At 40.1% G+C, this 21,877-nt stretch overlaps 1 protein-coding gene across 1 annotated transcript; it reads left to right on the forward strand.

The window, feature by feature from the left end:
* The first annotated feature begins 4,909 nt into the window (after window positions 1-4,909).
* On the forward strand, window positions 4,910-20,641 carry LOC117530526 (ketimine reductase mu-crystallin-like). Its single transcript, XM_034193420.1, has 8 exons — window positions 4,910-5,128; window positions 5,207-5,357; window positions 15,994-16,056; window positions 16,141-16,242; window positions 16,328-16,511; window positions 19,375-19,496; window positions 19,601-19,685; window positions 19,785-20,641. The coding sequence occupies exons 1-8, from the start codon at window positions 4,962-4,964 to the stop codon at window positions 19,919-19,921; spliced, it is 1,011 nt and encodes a 336-aa protein (XP_034049311.1). The 5' UTR covers window positions 4,910-4,961; the 3' UTR covers window positions 19,922-20,641.
* Window positions 20,642-21,877: the final 1,236 nt, after the last annotated feature.

Raw genomic sequence — 21,877 nt, forward strand, 5'->3', positions numbered from 1 at the left:
AGGCATGTACCCACTAAATATTAAGTTTCTGCGAGCAATACGTGCCAAGCTACGTTGCGGCGAAGGATTTGACAGTTGTGACCCCTGGTGACCTTCAAAAGTAAGTCGTGGTCACTGGCCTTTGAACCCATGCGAAGTACTCCAAGGCATGTACCCACCAAATATGAAGTTTCTGCTAGCAATAGGTGCATAGCTACTTTGTGGCGAAGAATTTGACAGTTGTGACCTTGAAAATAGGTCAAGGTCACCGGCCTTCGAACCCATGCGAAGTACTCCAAGGCTTGTACCCACCAAATATGAAGTTTTTGCGAACAATAGGTGCCAAACTACGTTGCGGCAGACGGATGGACAACCTGGATGGTATATGCCCCGCCTCGTGGCACAAACGCCGGCCGGGGCGTAAAAAAAAAAATAAAAAAAATTGCAAATGTAAATACCAATAAAAATACCAAAATACTGCTTGCTACTACTGTTCCTCTCCTTTCTGTCCTCTGTCTTCCTGTTACTCCTCCTCCTCAAGTGAGGACTTGTACAGTCTGATGACCTGAGGGACAAAGGAGTTTTTCAGTCTGTTGGTCCTGCACTTGGGAAGGAGCAGTCTATGGCTGAAGAGGCTCCTCTGGTTCCTGATGACTGTGTGCAGAGGGTGATTGGCATCATCCATGATGTCCAGAAGTCTGTCCAGTGTTCTGTCACCATCATTGGAGTGTCTGCCCTTTCATTAAAATATAGCTTACAAAATATCAGGTGGATATGGGAAATGATGAAATTTGTGAAAATGGTCCATAAGCATCAAATTGAATAAATTTTAGGAATAAACCCAAAGTGACCTGCTCCTGCAGCTTTAATCCACCAGTCAACATGAACTAACAGCAACTTAACAGTTAATAATTTATTAAATGTTCACGTTAAACCAAGATAATAAATGGCTACTAAACACAGCTAACTCTGTTCTTCAAAGGTTAAACTCAGTGTCTCTCTTCCCGGACAACTGAGCCAATGATCATAAAGGGGCGTCTCTTCTGTTGCGTCATACCTTCCCAAGCATACAGTAGCTGCGCAAGATGTCTCACTCGACTAAACACAATGGAGACGCAGCCCAACTTTTTCAGGTCTGCAAAACAACAACTTTTTAATGTGGTTTCTGAACCTCCTAACCTGCATATTTGCCATCTTTCCCTGTTCCACCAAAAGCTGATTAGTTTCATTTTGTGTAAATGTACTTCACTTCTGATGAAGAAAATAATGGGATTTAGTTCAAATTAATGGTTACAGGATTCACAATTCAAAAGCTTTGCAGAAATAAAGTAAAATAAACATGCAAATTTAAAAAGGAGAGCTGCAGGGGTCACAAAGGGTCATACATTCATTAGATTGTCATATAGAATCAGAAAATTCTTTGTCTTTTACTGTCGTAAGAAACACCAAGAAGTAATGAAATTTGATTTTTTTTTAATGCATTTTATGTTTTGTTTTTTCTCAAAACTTTTTCAACAAATCCAATAACCATAAACGAAGTAACGACAATAGGTCACAATAACATTCACAGTATTATCATTAGAAATAGAATGAGATAGAAAATAAAAATAAAAAATTGTACAATAACAAAAGTAAAGGAATTCATTAACATTAATTCTCTTTAAAAAAGTTCCTTATAGAGACTGGCAGTTTGATGACATTTGATACTGCTTACTGTAGTTCATTCGGCTGCTCCCGGTTTTGTTCAGGGTCGCCACAGCGGATACAGCCCGATCCACATTGGTAATTGGCACAAGTTTTACGCCAGATGCCCTTCCTGATGCAACTCCAGTTTTACCCGGAGAAACACACACAGCCGCTGTGTTCCAAAGAGATCTCTCATCCAAGTACTAACCAGATCCTGCTCTGCTTAGCTTCTGAGATCTGACGGGATCAGGCTGACACAGAGCAGACCGGCAAAATGAAACTTGCAAACTAAAAATAAATACAGTAGTGTTCAGAATAATAGTACTGCTATGTGACTAAAAAGATTAATCCAGGTTTTGAGTATATTTCTTATTGTTACATGGGAAACAAGGTACCAGTAGATTCAGTAGAGTCTCACAAATCCAGCAAGACCAAGCATTCATGATATGAACACTCTTAAGGCTATGAAATTGGGCTACTAGCAAAAAAAAAAAGAAAAAGGGGGTGTTCACAATAATAGTAGCATCTGCTGTTGATGCTACAAACTTAAAACTATTATGTTCAAACTGCTTTTTTAGCAATCCTGTGAATCACTAAACTAGTATTTAGTTGTATAACCACAGTTTTTCATGATTTCTTCACATCTGCGAGGCATTAATTTTGTTCGTTTGGAACCAAGATTTTACTAATTTACTAGTGTGCTTGAGGTCATTGTCTTGTTGAAACACTCATTTCAAGGGCATGTCCTCTTCAGCATAAGGCAACATGACCTCTTCAAGTATTTTGACATATCCAAACTGATCCATGATACCTGGTATGTGATATATAGGCCCAACACCATAGTAGGAGAAACATGCCCATATCATGATGCTTGCACCACCATGCTTCACTGTCTTCACTGTGAACTGTGGCTTGAATTCAGAGTTTGGGGGTCGTCTCACAAACTGTCTGTGGCTGTTGGACCCAAAAAGAACAATTTTACTCTCATCAGTCCACAAAATATTCCTCCATTTCTCTTTAGGCCAGCTGATGTGTTCTTTGGCAAATTGTAACCTCTTCTGCACATGTCTTTTATTTAACAGAGGGACTTTGCGGGGGATTCTTGCAAATAAATTAGCTTCACACAGGCATCTTCTAACTGTCACAGCACTTACAAGTAACTCCAGACTGTCTTTGATCATCCTGGAGCTGATCAATGGGTGAGCCTTTGCCATTCTGATTATTCCTCTATCCATTTTGATGGTTGTTTTCCATTTTCTTCCACGCATCTCTGGTTTTTTTTTGTCCATTTTAAAGCATTGGAGATCATTGTAGATGAACAGCCTATAATTTTTTGCACCTGCGTATAAGTCTTCCCCTCTCCAATCAACTTTTTAATCAAACTACGCTGTTCTTCTGAACAGTGTCTTGAACGTCCCATTTTCTTCAGGCTTTCAAAGAGAAAAGCATGTTCAACAGGTGCTGGCTTCATCCTTAAATAGGGGACACCTGATTCACACCTGTTTGTTCCACAAAATTGACAAACTCACTGACTGAATGCCACACTATTATTGTGAACACCCCCTTTTCTACTTTTTTTTACTAATAGCCCAATTTCATAGCCTTAAGAATGTGCATATCATGAATGCTTGGTCTTGTTGGATTTGTGAGAATCTACTAAATCTATTGGTACCTTGTTTCCCATGTAACAATAATAAATATACTCAAAACCTGGATTAAGCTTTTTAGTCACATAGCACTACTATTATTCTGAACACTACTGTAAATAAATACATCAGCAATGGGTCAACAAGGCTGCTGAAATCCATAAATGACAGCAGAGGCTTTTTCAACGCCATGAAAGCAAGCGACAGTTGTATGCAAAAGTTTGGGCACCCCTGATAATTTTCATGATTTTCCTTTATAAATCATTGGTTGTCTGGATCAGAAATTTCAGTTAAATATATCATATAGCAGACAAACACACTGATATTTGAGAAGTGAAATGAAGTTTCTAGTATTTACAGAAAGTGTGCAATTATTATTGAAACAAAATTGGGCAGGTGCATAAATTTGGGCACCCATGTCATTTTACTGATTTGAATACATTTAGCACTAATTATTGGAACACAGATTTGGTTTGGTAAGCTAATTGACCCTTGCCCTCCTTACACAGGTGAATCCAATCATGAGAAAGGGTATTTAAGGGGGCCATTTGCAAATGTTTCTCCTCTTTGCATCTCTTCTAATGAGTGGCAACATGGGAGCCTCTAAACAACTCTCAAATGACCTGAAAACAAAGATTGTTCAACATCATGGTTTAGGGGAAGGATACAAAAAGCTATCAGAGATTTTAGCTGTCAGTATTTGATACTGCTTATATACAGTGGTCCCTCATTTATCACGGGAGTTATGTTCTTAAAAAAAACCTGCGATAAGCAAAATCCGCGAAGTAGTCAGTGTTATTTTTTGCAATTATTATAGATGTTTTAAGGCTGTAAAACCCCTCACTACACACTTTATACACTTTTCTCAAACAGGCATTAACATTTTCTCACTTTTCTCTCTTGTGTAAACACTCTTTTTTCTTCTGTGCGAGAAGATTATAAACAGACACACGCAGAACACAATGCGCATACTCTCCCTTCGCTCACTGCCTCCGGGGGTACGGATGCGGGACCCAAGTCCTCTCTTGGTGGCCACGGAGCGCTGCGGCTGCGGTCAACATCCGGATCAAAACAGTGAGCGTAGTCTCTGGACCTGTTGTCAGATTTGGCGCAGCTCTGCACAGCAGACAGGAGGGCGGTGTGAGTGGCCCGCTGCTGCGTTTACCAAGCCCGCAGACTCAGAAAGCGCATCGGAAGCAGTGAGAGCAATCGCGGTGATACTGACCGGTGCTGCGACTGGCCCACCTGATAAGGACGCAGAACACAATGCGCTGTTTAAAAAAAAAAAAAAGCATGCAAAATTGCACTAAAAAAAAATCTGTGAAACTGCGAGGCCGTGAAAGGTGAACCGCGTTATAGTGAGGGACCACTGTATTGCCTAAATTCATCCAACTGTTCATGTAAAGTCACAATCCTTTTCAATACTCTGCATTTATGAATATGAAACTGACCAAACAATATTAAAAGGTAGATTGTAGTATTCAATGCGCTTCTGGTTAATTATGGTTTACCACAAGGAGCAAATGCCACGCCCACCTTCACCTCGCTCCGTGTTTTCACAGAAGTGGCGCATCTTGCGTTGCTCTCGTATCTTTCTTGATCTTTGGCTTTAGGCTGTTGAATGCTGCACTTCGGTCAGTTTCCGCAGTCATGGCGGAGGGTCCTGTCGTTATCCGGCGGGCGGACGTGCAGCGCCTCCTGCTGTACTCCGAGCTGATCCCCGCTTTGGAAGAAGCTTTGGGGAAATTCTCTAAACGGGACAGTGCGGCGGTGATCCAGCCGGTGCGAACCACCGTCCCGCTGCAGAAACACCACGGGTAGGCGCTCTGCTTCTTCCTCACATTCTGACCCGACAGAAAGAAGAATCCGCGCCTCATCCCTGCGCCCCTTTCCAGGTTTTTTGGGGTGATGCCTGCGTACATGGAGCAGGACGGGATTCTGTGCACCAAGATGGTGTGTTTCTACAAGAGGGAGCCCGGTTCCGACCTGCCGTCCACGCAGTCCACGGTGCTGCTGCTGGATCCACAAGTCGGAGACGTCAAAGCTGTGAGTGCTGAACTACTTAAGTAAAGTTGGGAAGACATTCCAAGACTCGATTTTCCGGAAGGCAGTGGCTACGGGTACGGACCCGTATCTACAGAGACCGTTGTAAAGATAACGGAGGGTGTCTTACCGACCAATCAGAATGCGCAAATATGTCAGTACCCGTATGCGGTTGAAGGTCCGCTTAGAACTTGAGGTGGATTTATGATGATAAGAAGCACAACACCTTCGCAATTTACGTCGCTATTTTGATGAATTTCTTCATTTACATTTGATGAATTTCTTAAATTACAGCAGCTTCATTAAACAAATGTACTCGAATGATTAGCAGCACGACGGCGAGCTTACAGGCTAACCTCCGCTAACACTAGAGGACAGTTGCTAGTTATGGCTTCTGAAACAAGGGAGGAAAAAAGAAAGAGAGTGGCTATACGCCCAGCCGTTGGGTCAATAAAGTAAATTCGCGAGCATATACGTCCAACCGTGGACATATAGACGCGGAATGGCCGTCACGTGACTAGCGGCGTGCCGCACGGCGGCCATTACTAAGGGTGGAGAGAGACCTTGAGCCAGTTAAACAGAAGCTAAATGAGGAGGAAAAAAAGGCAGCCAGTGCTTCACCATCAACTGCAGCAACTACAAAAACAAATTCTCCAAGACTAAAATGAAATAAATGTCTATTTTAAAGTCGTTGTGTCGCAATTTAATATTGCTATACTGAGACTATAACTCAACGCCGTAAGTTCTTTTCATTAAGCTGCGTTCACATGCATACAAATATGTAAACAAAAATGTTTCAGTATATTTATGTATATATACTTGCAGTTGTTGTTTAATATGATATGTACATGGTGGTCACAGGTGGCATTTAAATTTGAACAGTGTGGTTGGAGGGGATGGAGGAGGTACTTTTTACCCTGACTGAGGGTCAAAGTCATCAGTTCTGAATGGCTTTATATCTACTTGGAATAAAATGTTAGTAAAAGTCATATATATATGTTGTTGTCATTAAAAGACTATATTATATTACAATAATATTACAGTGGAAAAAGCAGCAAGGTAAATGAGCACAATGGCAAGGCATACTTCACATTTATATTTTAATATATAAGGATTTTTTATCCAGGCATGTATGGGTTCATTAGAGCTTTTAATCAGCATGAATACAACTTATAAGGCTTCATTTATAAAAATCCATCGAGAATTATGATGACAGGAAAAAAACATCACAGTAAATGAACATAATGGCATATTTACCCCAAATTTCCACTTTACATAATTTTTTTTTTCTACCCAGACATGTATGGGTTCATTAGAAAGAGTGATCAAAGGGCTTTAAAACAAGCCTACTTTTTTTTATTTTATTTTATTTTATAATTCAAGTATTTAGTGTTATTAGTGTTTCAGTAACTACAGAGGCATAAAGCTGATCAGCCACAGCATGAAGTTATGGGAAAGAGTAGTAGAAGCTAGACTTAGAAAACAGGTGAAGATCTGTGAGCAGCAATATGGTTTCATGCCGAGAAAGAGCACTACAGATGCAATGTTTGCTCTGAGAATACTGTTGGAAAAGTACAGAGAAGGACAGAAAGAGTTACATTGTGTGTTTGTGGACTTAGAAAAAGCTTATGATAGGGTGCCAAGAGAAGAGTTGTGGTATTGTATGAGGAAGTCTGGAATGGCAGAGAAGTATGTTAGGGTAGTGCAGGACATGTACAAGAATAGTGTGACAGCAGTGAGATGCGCAGTCGGAATGACTGACTCATTCAAGGTGGAGGTGGGATTACACCAAGGATCAGCTCTGAGTCCTTTCTTGTTTGCAGTGGTGATGGACAGGTTGACGGATGAGATCAGACAGGAGTCCCCATGGACTATGATGTTTGCAGATGACATTGTGATCTGTAGTGAGAGTAGAGAGCAAGTTGAGTCTAGTCTGGAGAAGTGGAGATATGCTTTGGAGAGAAGGGGAATGAAAGTCAGTAGAAGCAAGACTGAGTACATGTGTGTGAATGAGAGGGAGCCCAGTGGAATAGTGCAGTTACAAGGAGTAGAAGTGGTGAAAGTAGATGAGTTTAAATATTTGGGGTCAACTGTTCAAAGTAATGGAGAGTGTGGTAGAGAGGTGAAGAAGAGAGTGCAGGCAGGGTGGAGTGGGTGGAGAAAGGTGGCAGGAGTGATTTGTGACCGAAGAATATCAGCAAGAGTGAAGGGGAAAGTTTACAAGACAGTAGTGAGACCAGCTATGTTGTACGGCTTAGAGACGGTGGCACTAACAGAAAGACAGGAGGCAGAGCTGGAGGTGGCAGAGCTGAAGATGTTGAGATTCTCTTTGGGAGTGACAAGAATGGACAAGATTAGGAATGAACAAAGTCAGAGAGGCGAGATTGAGATGGTTTGGACATGTGCAGAGGAGGGACCCAGGGTATATAGGGAGAAGGATGCTGAGGATGGATCCACCAGGCAGGAGGAGAGGAGGGAGACCAAAGAGGAGGTTCATGGATGTGCTGAGAGAGGACATGCAGGTGGTTGGTGTGACAGAGGAAGATACAGAGGACAGGGTGAGATGGAAACGATTGATCTGCTGTGGCGACCCCTAATGGGAACAGCCGAAAGACAAAGAAGAAGAAGAAGAAGTTGGTACATGGCAAATACAATATTACAGACCTCATGTTTACATGAGAAATACAAGAAAAACAAAAAACCAAGAGTCAGTTGGAGTCGGGGTTGTAACTCAAAAACAGTGCAGGTAAGCACAAAGAAGTACATCATTATATAAACCTCTCAGGCATCAGTAGCCACCACATTAAAGCATATTTAACCTATTATTAGGGTTATATTCCTATCTAAGAATTATTTATCGTGATGTATGACCAGAAATGATCCCATACTGATACTATAGTTTTGTCCTTGTTTTTAAGCTTGTTGAGCATGCACTCATAAGAAGCCATTTTTGTCATGTTATTGGCCCATTCTTTAACTTCTGGAGCGGTCTGTATTTTCCAGTGGGTTAGAATAACTCTAGCAGCTAATGAGACCCCTACCATGATGACTGAGAATTTCCCAGCAGAAATGTTAGGTATCTGTGCTCTATCCCCCAATAAACATAATCTGGGACAAAAAGGTAAGGGCTTCCCCAGCCAATCACTAAGAATTTGTACCACCTTTAACCAGAAGGGTTTTATAACTGTACATTCCCACAGACAGTGCATAAGAGTCCCAGCCTCATTACAGCATTTCCAGCATAATGGATTATTCATAAGGCCCAGTCTGTGCAGCTTTGTTGGAGTCCTATTTGTGAAGTATTTTATATTGTGTAAATTTACCTCTACATTCTCTTACAGATTTTCCATTTTCAGATATAATTTTAAACCACTCTTCATCTTTTAACACAGTTCCAATGTCTTTCTCCCATAAAACTTTCAAAGCTTTACAGCCATCACTGAGTGCTGAGTTGATTCTCCTGTAGAATGTTGAGGCTCGATGATGATGAGGTGGGAGATTCAAATAGTCCAAATGGGATTGGCATCCGAAGACTGAGGCAGTGACTTTACACAATTCCTTATCTGAAGATATTTCCAAAAGTGTCCTTTACCCGTCAGAGAGTATTTTTGTAATATTTCATTATATGACATTAATACCCCATCCTTATAAAGATTTCCCAGTGTGGATATTTTGTGATCGTGCCAATTCCTCCAGTAGATTGGTGCCTTTCCAATACAAATGGCTGAATTCTGCCAGAGTGAAGAATACAATTGTTTAGAAAATGACATTTTAAAAAGTTTATGTGCCTTCATCCAGATTTCTTTTGAATGTAGCATAATGGGATTGTCAGTTTCACCTGTAATTTGAGAGAGGCATTCTATAGGAGTGAATTGGCCAGACAAGGATTTCTCAATAGTTGCCCAGTACAAATGATCTCGTCCCGACCAATGTGAAGCAATTTTTGCCATTTTAAAGGAAATATAGTACAGTCTAGGGTCAGGTAAACCCAGCCCCCCTGCATCCCTTGGTAAACACAATTTAGTTAGTTTTATTCTAGGCTTTTTCCCCTCCCAAAGGAACTGCTTAACCATCAATTCATATTGTTTGAATATGGATGGTGATATAGTGACTGGCAGCATCATAAGAAGGTAATTGAACTGTTGTGAGATGATCATCTTGATTACATTCACTTTGCCCCAGAGTGTCAATTTCAATTTTCCCCATTTGTCTAAATTAACTTTCATGTTTTGTAAAATTGGTTCTAAATTTAATGCAGGCATTTCCTCCACTTCCCTACTCAGTTTAATGCCCAAATATTTCATTCCTTTTGAAATCCATTTAAAACCAAATTTTGCCGTTATGTTTCCACTATAAATGCCTGATATGGGCATTGCCTCAGATTTTGTCCAATTAATTTTGTATCCTGAAACTTTAGAATAAGATTGTATAGTATCCATTAATTGGGGTATTGATTTGTCTAGATCCTCTAACAGGACTAATATATCGTCTGCGTAAAATAGCAGTTTGTGCTCTATCCCACCACCTTCTATGCTCTTTATATTCAGATTTCCTCTTATGGCAACTGCCAGTGGTTCTAGTGAGATATTAAACAATAAAGGTGAGAGGGGCACCCTTGTCTCATGACTCTCTTTAGGCCAAAAAAAGGGAGATATGACCCCATTAGTTATAACTGAAGCTTTGGGACTTTTATATAAAATTTTGATCCACGTGACAAATGATGTGGAGAAGCCAAAATTAACTAGAGCTGCAACGCGGTCAAAGGCCTTCTCCGCATCGAGGGAGAGGGCCACAATAGGGTAGTTTTTCTCGCGATTAAGGCTTATTAGGTGCAGCAGTCTTCTCATATGATCAGTTGATGATCTATTTTTCATGAACCCTACTTGGTCCATATTTATAATATACGTTAGCACTTTTTCTAAACGGGTAGCTAATATTTTAGTTAAAATTTTACAATCTACATTTAGTAAACTAATAGGCCGATAATTAGAGGGTTGTAATGGGTCTCTATCTTTTTTGGGGATAACTGTAATTAAAGCCTCATCAAAACTTGGAGGTAGAGATCTTAATGCAAATGCTTCATTATATACATCCTTCAGCACCGGGCCTAAAATGTCTATAAACTGTTTATAATACTCAATGGGAAACCCATCTCCCCCGGGAATTTTCCCATTCTTCATTCCAGCAATGGATTTACGAATTTCAGTTTCAGTTATGGGACCCTCTAATCGTTTTGCCTGTTCTGATGACAATTTAGGTAGATTTATTTTAGTAAAGAAATCATCAATTTCTCTGTGATCGGGGTGTGAATCTGGAGTATATAAAGCTTTATAGTAATTTTGTAATACTTCATTTATTTCTTTAGTGTCAGTTACAACTAAATCTCCTTTTTTTATTGCAGGTATTTGATTCCCAGAGTTGCGCTGTTTAAGCTGTTTAGCCAACAATTTGCCTGTTTTTTCTCCTTCTTCATAAAAGGATGTTTCCAATCTAAATAAGGCATATTATACTTTCTTATTGTATATTTCCTGAAGTTCAAATTTAAATTCACAAATTTCCTGAAATTTAATGTTAAAACAAGCCTACTTTTATTAAAATCTGTTAACAAATAGCGACAATAGAGAGAGAAAAGCAGCACAGTTTGTCATAATTTCCCCAAATTTCTGCATTTTACATAAGTTTTTTTTTTTCACCCATACATGCATAGGTTCATTGCAAAGAGCTTTCAAATGGCTTTAAAACAAGCCCACATTTATTAAAATCTGTTAAGAAATAGCGACGCTAGTGCGAAAAAAGCGGTCAGTTTATTATTGATGATCTGCACATTTCCACCCTTGGTAATGGCGCCTTCCTGTCCTGAGCGACACTAATAGATTGAGGCGCGCACGTCCATTCCTGTCTATATTTCATGCGCCCAACCACAACTGACCAATGAGCGCGCTTGTAAGCTCACTTCCGGTTTCAATGCGGGAGGGAAAAAAAGGTGGATATTTCTCGCCGGCTACGGGAGGGTTCGCAGCCCGTGGAGGAGCTGTGATCTAAAGTGGTTCTGTTTGGCTCATCACACCCAGGGAACAGTGTCAAACTAACACCATCTCACAGCCAACAAGCAGCATTTTGTTCAAAAACTGTTTCATCGTCGTTAACAGGCTTCTGTTCAAAAATGCTTATGAAGTTTGTCTGTTTTCATCCATTGTGGTGTTTTTGCAGTAATTAAAGACGGCACCGTTAAATGTCAAACATACGCCGCAATAGAGCCTTAAAAAGTGGTGTAAAAAACATAGTTTAGATGCACAAAACGTCAAATACACGATCATGGTTGGGTGAATAAGATAAGACATATTTATTTGCCCAACGGTTGGGCATATAGCCTTTGCCAAAAAGAAACAGCACAGTTCAGCTGAAAATAAGTAAAATATTCTGTATCTGTTAAGCGCTTCACCGCTTGTTCCACGTGTGTATTTCCCTCTGGTTCATGTACATCCACTCAGTGAACCACAGTCCGTACCTTTAGCAGTCCCGCAGAAGATACGGATGTACGTACCCATAGCCACTTTGTTTCTGGAATCTTCAAAGCAAATTGCCGTTTTAACCCAAATGACACATCTTTGTAAACGTTGTAACCCAGACTACAAACAACCAAAACTGTTTTCCCCCCGAAATGAGACATCACGTTGATCTTTAGGTGCAGCAGGCGTCATGCCAAAGTAGTTTCCCCCATCAGTATCCCCTATCGCAGAGTGCGCACTCAGTGCAGCTCTTACAAGAGTATGTTGGTTGTCCGTTTCATAATCTTTGACAACGTTTAATGCATACGTGTCTTCACATTGATTACACAAGCACTGCACAGAAACGATTTCCAATAACACGCTGTAAGACATTGACAACTGCCCCACTGTCACGATAATCTACAATGATTTTTGTTGTGTTCTTACCAGAAAGAAGTGTTGTGGGTCTCCATGGAAAAGACTTGTTGAACAAATGGCAACTTTATTACAGTACTGTGTACAGATTTACAGCTTCCTCTCATGCTCTCGCTCTGCACCAACAACCCGACTCTCTCTCGGATCTCCCCAGGGGCAGCTCCAGTACATGTCAGGGGTTTTTAATATTTTTGTCTGTTATTTTAGACAGTTAAAATGTTATATGTTTATAGTAGACTCACTGCATATTTTGACACTAATACTGTCCACTAGGAGGGTAAGCTGTTGCTGTATCAAGACATATTCATGAATGGTTGGCTGGAAGGGAAAAGTGTGGTTGGAAAAGGTGCACAAACAACAGAGATGATTGCAGCCTTGACAAGATTGTCCAGCAAAGCCAATTCAATAACTTGGGGGAGCTTCACAAGGAGTGGACTAAGGTTGGAGATACCAACTATCCTCTATTAAGGCTCCATATCTCAAAATTTAAAGAAGATACAAGCCCAAATTTGGACTCAGCAGTTGTTGGGTATCATTATATTATTATGTGAAATGCAAAGAAAATCAAAGATGGTTGGGAATTTTTTGTAAAAGCTTTTGATTTCTAATAGAATGCCCCTAATGTGTCCATCCATCAGTCTTTACCACTTTCCCAAAATTTAGGAAAATATGTGTTTAGGGACATGTCACATTAGTGTATAAACATTAATACCCATTTTTCAGATTTATGCTGACATCCGCTATACGGTCGCTATACACTGTACGCCTTTAAAGCTCACCCACATCTACGTCTTGGTCTGAATTGACATCAATCAATCAATCAACTTTTTTCTTGTATAGCGCCAAATCACAACAAACAGTTGCCCCAAGGTGCTCCACATTGCAAGGCAAGGCCATACAATAATTATGAAACACAGTCTACGTCTAAAGCAACATAACCAAGGGATGGTCCAGGGTCACCCGATCCAGCCCTAACTATAAGCCTTAGCGAAAAGGAAAGTTTTAAGCCTAATCTTAAAAGTAGAGAGGGTATCTGTCTCCCTGATCTGAATTGGGAGCTGGTTCCACAGGAGAGGAGCCTGAAAGCTGAAGGCTCTGCCTCCCATTCTACTCTTACAAACCCTAGGAACTACAAGTAAGCCCGCAGTCTGAGAGCGAAGCGCTCTAATGGGGTAATATGGTACTATGAGGTCCCTAAGATAAGATGGGACCTGATTATTCAAAACCTTATAAGTAAGAAGAAGAATTTTAAATTCTATTCTAGCATTAACAGGAAGCCAATGAAGGGAGGCCAACACGGGTGAGATATGCTCTCTCCTGCTAGTCCCCGTCAGTACTCTAGCTGCAGCATTCTGAACCAACTGAAGGCTTTTTAGGGAACTTTTAGGACAACCTGATAATAATGAATTACAATAGTCCAGCCTAGAGGAAACAAATGCATGAATTAGTTTTTCAGCATCACTCTGAGACAAGACCTTTCTGATTTTAGAGATATTGCGTAAATGCAAAAAGGCAGTCCTACATATTTGTTTAATATGCGCTTTGAATGACATATCCTGATCAAAAATAACTCCAAGATTTCTCACAGTATTACTAGAGATCAGGGAAATGCCATCCAGAGTAACGATCTGGTTAGACACCATGCTTCTAAGATTTGTGGGGCCAAGTACAATAACTTCAGTTTTATCTGAGTTTAAAAGCAGGAAATTAGAGGTCATCCATGTCTTTATGTCTGTAAGACAATCCTGCAGTTTAGCTAATTGGTGCGTATCCTCTGGCTTCATGGATAGATAAAGCTGGGTATCATCTGCGTAACAATGAAAATTTAAGCAATACCGTCTAATAATACTGCCCAAGGGAAGCATGTATAAAGTGAATAAAATTGGTCCTAGCACAGAACCTTGTGGAACTCCATAATTAACTTTAGTCTGTGAAGAAGATTCCCCATTTACATGAACAAACTGTAATCTATTAGACAAATATGATTCAAACCACCGCAGCGCAATGCCTGTATCCAGTTCTGTCATTTTGGCTCCCATCACCAGTGAAACTGGGAAAAAGTGGGAATGTCAACCAGTCTAGATAAAATCATTCGGATGCAGAAGTACAGTGCATCCACAAAGTATTCACAACACTTCACTTTTTCCACATTTTGTTATGTTACAACCTTATTCCAAAATGGATGAAATTAATTTTTCCCACCCCTCAAAATTCTGTACACAAAACCCCGTAATGACAACGTGAAAAAAGGTTGGTTTTTTTTTTTCTTTTTACATTTTTGCAAATGTATTAAAAAAAACTAAGAAATCACATGTACCTTTCACAGCTTTTTCCATGAAGCTTAAACTTGAGCTCAGGTGCATCCTGTTTCCACTTATCATCCTTGAGATGTTTCTACAGCTTAATTGGAGTCCATCTGGAGTAAATTCAGTTGATTGGACATGATTTGGAAAGACACACACCTGTCTACATAAAAGGTCCCACAGTTGACAGTGCATGTCAGAGCACAAACCAAGCATGAAGTCAAAAGAATTGTCTGTAGACCTCTGAGACAGGATTATCTTGAGGCACAAATCTGGGGAAGGGTACAGAAACAGTTCTGCTGCTTTGAATGTGCACAGTGGCCTCCATCATCCATAAATGGAAGAATTTCAGATCTCCCAGGACTTTTCCTAGAGCTGGCCACCCATCTAAACTGAGTGATCGGGGAGAAGCACCTTATTCAGGTAGGTGACCAAGAACCTGATGGTGATTCTGTCAGAGCTCCACCATTCCTCCAGCTTCAGATTCCAACCATCTCTGCAGCAATCCACCAATCAGGCCTGTATGGTAGAGTGGCCAGACAGAAGCCACTCCTTAGTAAAAGGCACATGGCAGCAAATCTAGAGTTTGCAAAAAGGCACCTGAAGGACTCTCAGACCATGAGAAATAAAATTCTCTTTGGCATGAATGCCAGGTGTCATGTTTGGAGGAAACCAATCACTATCTACAGTGAAGCATGATGGTGGCAACATCATGCTGTGGGGATGTTTTTCAGCAGCAGGAACTGGGAGAGTAGTCAGGACTGAGGGAAATATGAATTCAACAATGTACAGAGACATCCTGAATGAAAACCTGCCCCAGAGCACGAGTGATCCAGCAGGACATTGACCCTAAGCACACAACCAAGATATCAAAGGAGTGGCTTCAGGACAACTCTGTGAATGTCCTTGAGTGGACCGGCCAGAGCTCAGACCTGAATGTGATCGAACATCTTTGGAGCGATTTAAAAATGGCTGTGCACCAATGCTCCCCATCCAACCTGATGGAGCTTGAGAGGTGCTGCAAAGAGGAATGGACAAAACTGCCCAAAGATAGATAGGTGCACCAAGCTTGTGGCATCATATTCAGGAAGACTTGAGGCTGTAATTGTTGACAAAGGTGCATCAACAAAGTATTGAACAAAGACTATGGATACTTATGTGCATGTGATTCCTTTTTATTTTTAATTTGCAAAAAATGAAAAAACAACTTTTTTCATCTTGTCATTATGGGGTGTTGTGAGTAGAATTTTGAGGGGAAAAATTAATTGACTCCATTTTGGAAGAAGGCTGTAACATAGCAAAATGTGTAAAAAGTGAAGCGCTGTGAATACTTTCCCAATGCAGAGTACACCCCAAAACATGCTCAACGCAAGACTTTGTTTGTTCAGAAGTGGTGGTGTTTCCAACCTGCAGGTCATCGACGGTGAGGTCATCACAGCCATGAGGACGGCTGCAGTCTCGGCCATTTCTGCTAAGGTACGAGTCCAACCCTTTTTTAATGTAGACATCAATCCACCATGAATCTCTGATTCATAAATGCTTTGTCATGTTATTGTGCAGCTCCTGATGCGGTCTGAAGCGGAGATCCTGGCCATCCTGGGAACCGGCCAGCAGGCCTTGAGTCACTACCACATCTTCACTGAAATATTTTCATTTAAAGAGGTGCAGTTTTCAAAGCTGTTAGTAGGAGTGGATTAGGTGCTTTCTCAGTAGTTTTGTTGTTTTATAAAAAAGGTCTGATGTTTAGGTGCGCGTGTGGAGCCACACGCGAGAGGGTGCGGAGCGGTTCAGGCACTCTGTCAGTGGTCCTGTAACTACATGTGATTCTGTGGAGGAGGCAGTAAAAGATGCAGATGCCATAGTGACGGTAACCACATGCACAGAGCCAGTGCTGTTTGGATGCTGGGTCAAACCTGGAGCTCATATTGCAGGTGTGACATCATAAATACACTGTGCACGATAATAGGACACCCACAGTCTCGTTTGAATCCTCCGTGATATCGTGGGATTTAACCACTTACGGGGACCTCCATTTAATATATAAACAGTATATACACACTAAACACGAATAAATGGTGTACGGTTTTGTTTTCTCCTGCAATCACCGAAGCAGTCACGAAAAGTATTTTTGTTTTCGGTTCCTGGTGGAGAAGAAAAGGCGAGGAGGTGGGAGACATTGTCCCAGTAAGTGTTAGCGTACACAGTTAACCAGAGTAGCTCCGTTCTCTCTTTTGCAAAACCGCTTTGACACATTTGTGCTCCAGATCATAAACAAACCGCAACACATGCCCACTTTCCCACTGCATCATCACTTTTTCTTTGCATTTTCACTTTGTTTGCGTGTAATTGCCCAAAACCCCATTGAAAATACCGTGGTTTGTACCCCGGAAGTAGAGAAATGACATCATATGCGTCATATGTTACGGTGAGCAAATCCCAGAACTACACAGAGGGACCTGATGAATGACCTGCAGAGAGCTGGGACCAAAGTAACAAAGGCTACACACTACGCACAGAGGGACTCAAATCCTGCAGTGCCAGACGTGTCCCCCTGCTTAAGCCAGTACATGTCCAGGCCGTTTGAAGTTTGCCAGAGAGAATATAGATGATCCAGAAGAGGATTGGGAGAATGTCATGTGGTTAGATTGAAACGAAAATAGAATTTTTTAGTAAAACTCACTAGTCATGTTTGGAGGAAGAAGAATGCTGAGTTGCATCCCAAGAACACCATATCTACTGTGAAGCATGGGGATGGAAACATCATGCTTTGGGGCTGTTTTTTGCAAAGGGGACATGACGACTGATCCGTGTTAAGGGAAGAATGAACGTGGCCATGTACTGTGAGATTTTAAGCCAAAACCTCCTTCCTTCAGTGAGAGCATTGAAGATGCAACGTGGCTGGGTCTTCCAGCATGACAATGATCCCAAACATGCCGCTCGGGCAACAAAGGAGTGACTCCGTAAAAAGCATTTCAAGGTCCTGGAGTGGCCAAGCCAGTCTCCAGACCGCAACCCCATAGAAAATTTGTTGAGGGAGTTGAAAGTCCGTGTTGCCCAACCCCAAAACATCACTGCTCTAGAGGAGATCTGCATGGAGGAATGGACCAAAATACCAGCTACAGTGTGTGCAAAACTGGTGAAGACCTACAGGAAATGTTTGACCTCTGTTATTGCCAACAAAGATTATGTTACAAAGTATTGAGTTGAACTTTTGTTATTGACCAAATACTTATTTTCCACCATAATTTACAAATAAATTCTTAAAAATCCTACAATGTGATTTCTTGGATTTTTTTTTTGTTGTTTGTTTTGTCATTTTCTCTCTCATAGTTGCATGTACCTATGTTGAAAATTACAGACCTCATCTTTCTAAGTAGGAGAAATTGCACAATCAGGACTGACTAGATACTTTTTGCCCCACTGTAACTATGAGATACCAAGTAGAACGTTTAATCATAATAAGTTTTCATGAGTTTTTCTTGTAAGCCATGAGATAAAAGGTCAAAATTATGAGTTGAATTATGTTGAATTAATTAACTTATGAGAATTTGACTTTCAGAGTCATATCAGTGAGATAAGAAGTCAGTATTTCAACTTTTGGAGTTACTTATGAGATACCAAGTAGAACGTTCAGTCATAATGAGTCCAAATTATGAGTTTTTCCTTCTAAGCCATGTGATAAAAGGTCAAAATTCTGAGTTGGATTATGTTGAATTAATAACGTATGACAGATAAAAATGAAATTTTGACTGTCACATTTATGAAATGGCAAATGAAAAAATATATATGTATATATTTTGAAGTGGTAATTATCGAACAGTAAGGTAAAAATGGGTATGAGAGTCAAAATTTAAACTTTTGAACTAGACTACAAAGTACTAAATCTAAGCAATGATTCATAATTATGAGATGAAGTCAAAAACTAAGAATTATGTCAAATCTCTGACTGAACTGAGAGATACTAAGTGGAATGCTGAGTCAAATTTGATGTTTTAGTTGTGCATGAGATGCCAAGTCACAAATGTCATTTATGACTAAATTTTTAAGTTAATTATGAGATACTAAATCAAACTTTGAATCATTCAAAATGATTTGAAGTCATGAGAAATTATGAACACCGATGTCAAAATTTCAGTCATCTGAAAATACTGTCAAAAATACAATTTTCATGATTATAAAATATGAAATCAAAAGTGACTTTCCAAATCATAATAAAGTAAAAATTATGATTTTCATAATATTAAAGTTAAAACATTCCAAGTTGTAATATAAGTCGAAAGTGTTATTCAATCATAATAAGTCAAAATTATCACTTAGTTATGAGATAAATTATAAACAGTGAAAAGTTCAACTTTCTCAATCATACATAAGAGATACTAAGTCAAAAATCTGCTTTCATAATTATCAGCCAAGTGACTTCCAATTTATATTCAAGAGATGGTCAAACTACTGGCTACGTCATAAAGAGTCAGTTATCAACATATAGTTACAATGAATCAAAACTTTGTCTTTCGGAGTCAAACATGAGATACTCAGTTGAAAATATGATTTTGATCATATAAATTGTCTAATTATGAGATAGTCTAAAATTACTTCACAATTATAAGCTAAGTGACTTCCAATTATCAATGAGATGGTCAGAATTATGACAGTCATAAGATGAAGTCAGTTGTCACCAAGCAAGTCAATACTCTTCCTGTTCTGATTGTTTCTATAGAAGATTTAAAGATTGTCAAACCCATCAGCCCTGTAAAGTGCCACTGTTTGTTGTGTGTGTGTTGGGGGAATGCGAAGCGGTGGGAGCCTGCAGGCCACACTGGCGGGAGATGGACGATGTGCTAATGAAGGAGGCAGTGCTTTACGTTGACAGCAGGGAGGGAGCGATGACTGAGTGTGGCGACGTCATCTTATCTGGGGTCGGTTTATTTTATTGGCTTCTTAACAGCTCGTGCATTTTGTCCAAGTCTCCGCCAATGGTTCACTTTCACTGCGGCGTTTTTTGTGTCTGTCGTGTTTCTAGGCCGAGGTGTTTGCAGAGAATTGGAACGTTCTAAATGGAACAAAACCTGCCCACAGAGACCAGATGACGGTGTTCAAATCTCTCGGTGAGCTGTTCCACATTCAAACTGAACATCATGTGGAACAGTCTTTAAACCTGCAAACTACATACATTAATACTTAATGTTCCTCTTCCTCTTTAACAGGAATGGGGGTGCAGGACGCTGTGTCAGCCAAACTGGTGTTTGACCACTGGAAGAATGAAACTAACCTTTACACAGACGACAATCTTAAATCTTCATATTTCGACTTGAGTTTAACCTCAGAAGTTAATATCAAATGAGCACTACAAATGTGAACTTGCCTTCTTTAATATAGATTTTCTCATATTGTGCTGCTGTTTGATAACACCGGGAAAATACCTTCAGATTTACTATCAATTTATTTTATACAGTGCCATCGCCCCAAGGGACTCTACTGTAAAGTACGGACTGCATGGAGACCGTGGAGCTCGACTGGGGGCTTAAAGCACAACCCTTGATCCATGCACAACCCTATCCCTATGTTGCGTGCTTGAAACTTGACAGTTGCCTCCTTTGCAGCTTTGATGCCGTGATGTCCACCTTTATGTTATGATAATGACGGCAGTTCATTCTTATTGGATGACGGATGAAATGGCAGAATACGGTACCGTAACAAGTAGAAAGTTTGAATTAAATATGGACATTAACAGACTTCTCTCTGAGGTTGAATGATTATCTACTGTGCCTAATCGGGATTTCTAGAGACCTCGAAACCACGGGACCAGCGGTAGGGAGACAATCTCGTTACCGCATACATTAATGTCATACGTTTTGGTCCATATCTCCTTTAATATTTGTCCTATTGTGCTAATTTTTAAAATGTGTTCTTCACGTAATTCTCTTTGAGGATCACATATTATAGGATTATAAACTGAGCTTGAGGTCTGTACTGGAAAATATATGTGTTCATGTCCGACTTGGTTTTTCTCATCGTGTTTTTTTGCTTTCTGGTTTGTAATAAATGTGATCCACGATCCGGACCGATTGTCGTTATTTCTTCCCCCAGTTCTTTCTGTAACACTGCCTCTTCCAAAGTACAAACTCGAACTATTCCACTTTTAAATGTAATCAAAGTCACAGCAAAATAATCAGGCCTGGGCCCTGCAAGAACTTCTCCTACAGACAGATCCGCTATTACAGAACCCCGAACAAGTTTTATACAGGATTACGTCTGTAATGGCTATTGAAGCACTGACTCCCAGCCACAGTCCACTCTTTGCTTTCCCTGTTGATTGTACACCTTTTTCTACCATTTTTTTTTTTTTTTTAAACTTCCACTCAATTTTCCATTAATATGCTTGGATACAGAACACTAAACAGCCAGCTCCTTTAGCAATTACGTTTTGTGGCTTAACCTCCTTGCGGAGGATGTCAATGACTTGTCTTCTGGACAACTATCAAGTCAGCAGTCTTCCCCAGGACTTCGCAGCCTATTGGACCAGACTGAGAGGCTATCTGAAGGTTCAGATAACCTTTGCAGGTGTCTTGAGTTACTTAGTTGATTTATGACATGAGTCTACAGTATTGATCCCCCCACATCATTCTAATTTTCTATGATGCTGAATTTTGGGTTTTCATTAGCTGTAAGCCATGATCATCTAAATTAAAAGAAATAACTTAACTTTTCAATGATATTCTAAATTATTGACCTATGCCTGTATCTTAGACTGTCACCATGTCTAAATGTTGTCTGGAACTTACAAAACCATCTGCAGTGCCCTCTAGTGGACATTATCTCATCAGCAAGGTAAAGGGCAGGTGTGTGCAGTAACTTTTAACACGATTTGAAACAGATTTTTGTACTTAAAATGGAACATGAATGAGCCTTTATCTGAAATGTGTGTATATAGATATAAGACATAACGGGGTATTTTCAAAGAATTTTATTTGCTTTTTAAAAAAAAATCTGTAGCTCTGTGAAAATGAAACCACATTGACTAAGAAATTCAACCCACATGTGCACATCCACTGAAACCCTAACGCTAATCCAGAGTTTTGTTTTCCCACCAGATGACCAACGCGTTTTGATCTTTGCTCCTTCCAAAGCGTTGTGCACGTGCAGAATGGCTGCTGAAGACATTAAACTCACTAACCTACAAGTGCCAACACCACCAGTCACAGGCAGAGTTAGAACACAATGACAACGTCGGCTGCACATAGAGTACAAAAAAGAAAAGAAAAAAGGCATAATGCCTGAAGAAGAGTTTGGGAAGAAA

The sequence above is a fragment of the Thalassophryne amazonica genome, chromosome 18 (assembly GCF_902500255.1).
Source record: "Thalassophryne amazonica chromosome 18, fThaAma1.1, whole genome shotgun sequence".
NCBI classification, from domain to species: domain Eukaryota; kingdom Metazoa; phylum Chordata; class Actinopteri; order Batrachoidiformes; family Batrachoididae; genus Thalassophryne; species Thalassophryne amazonica.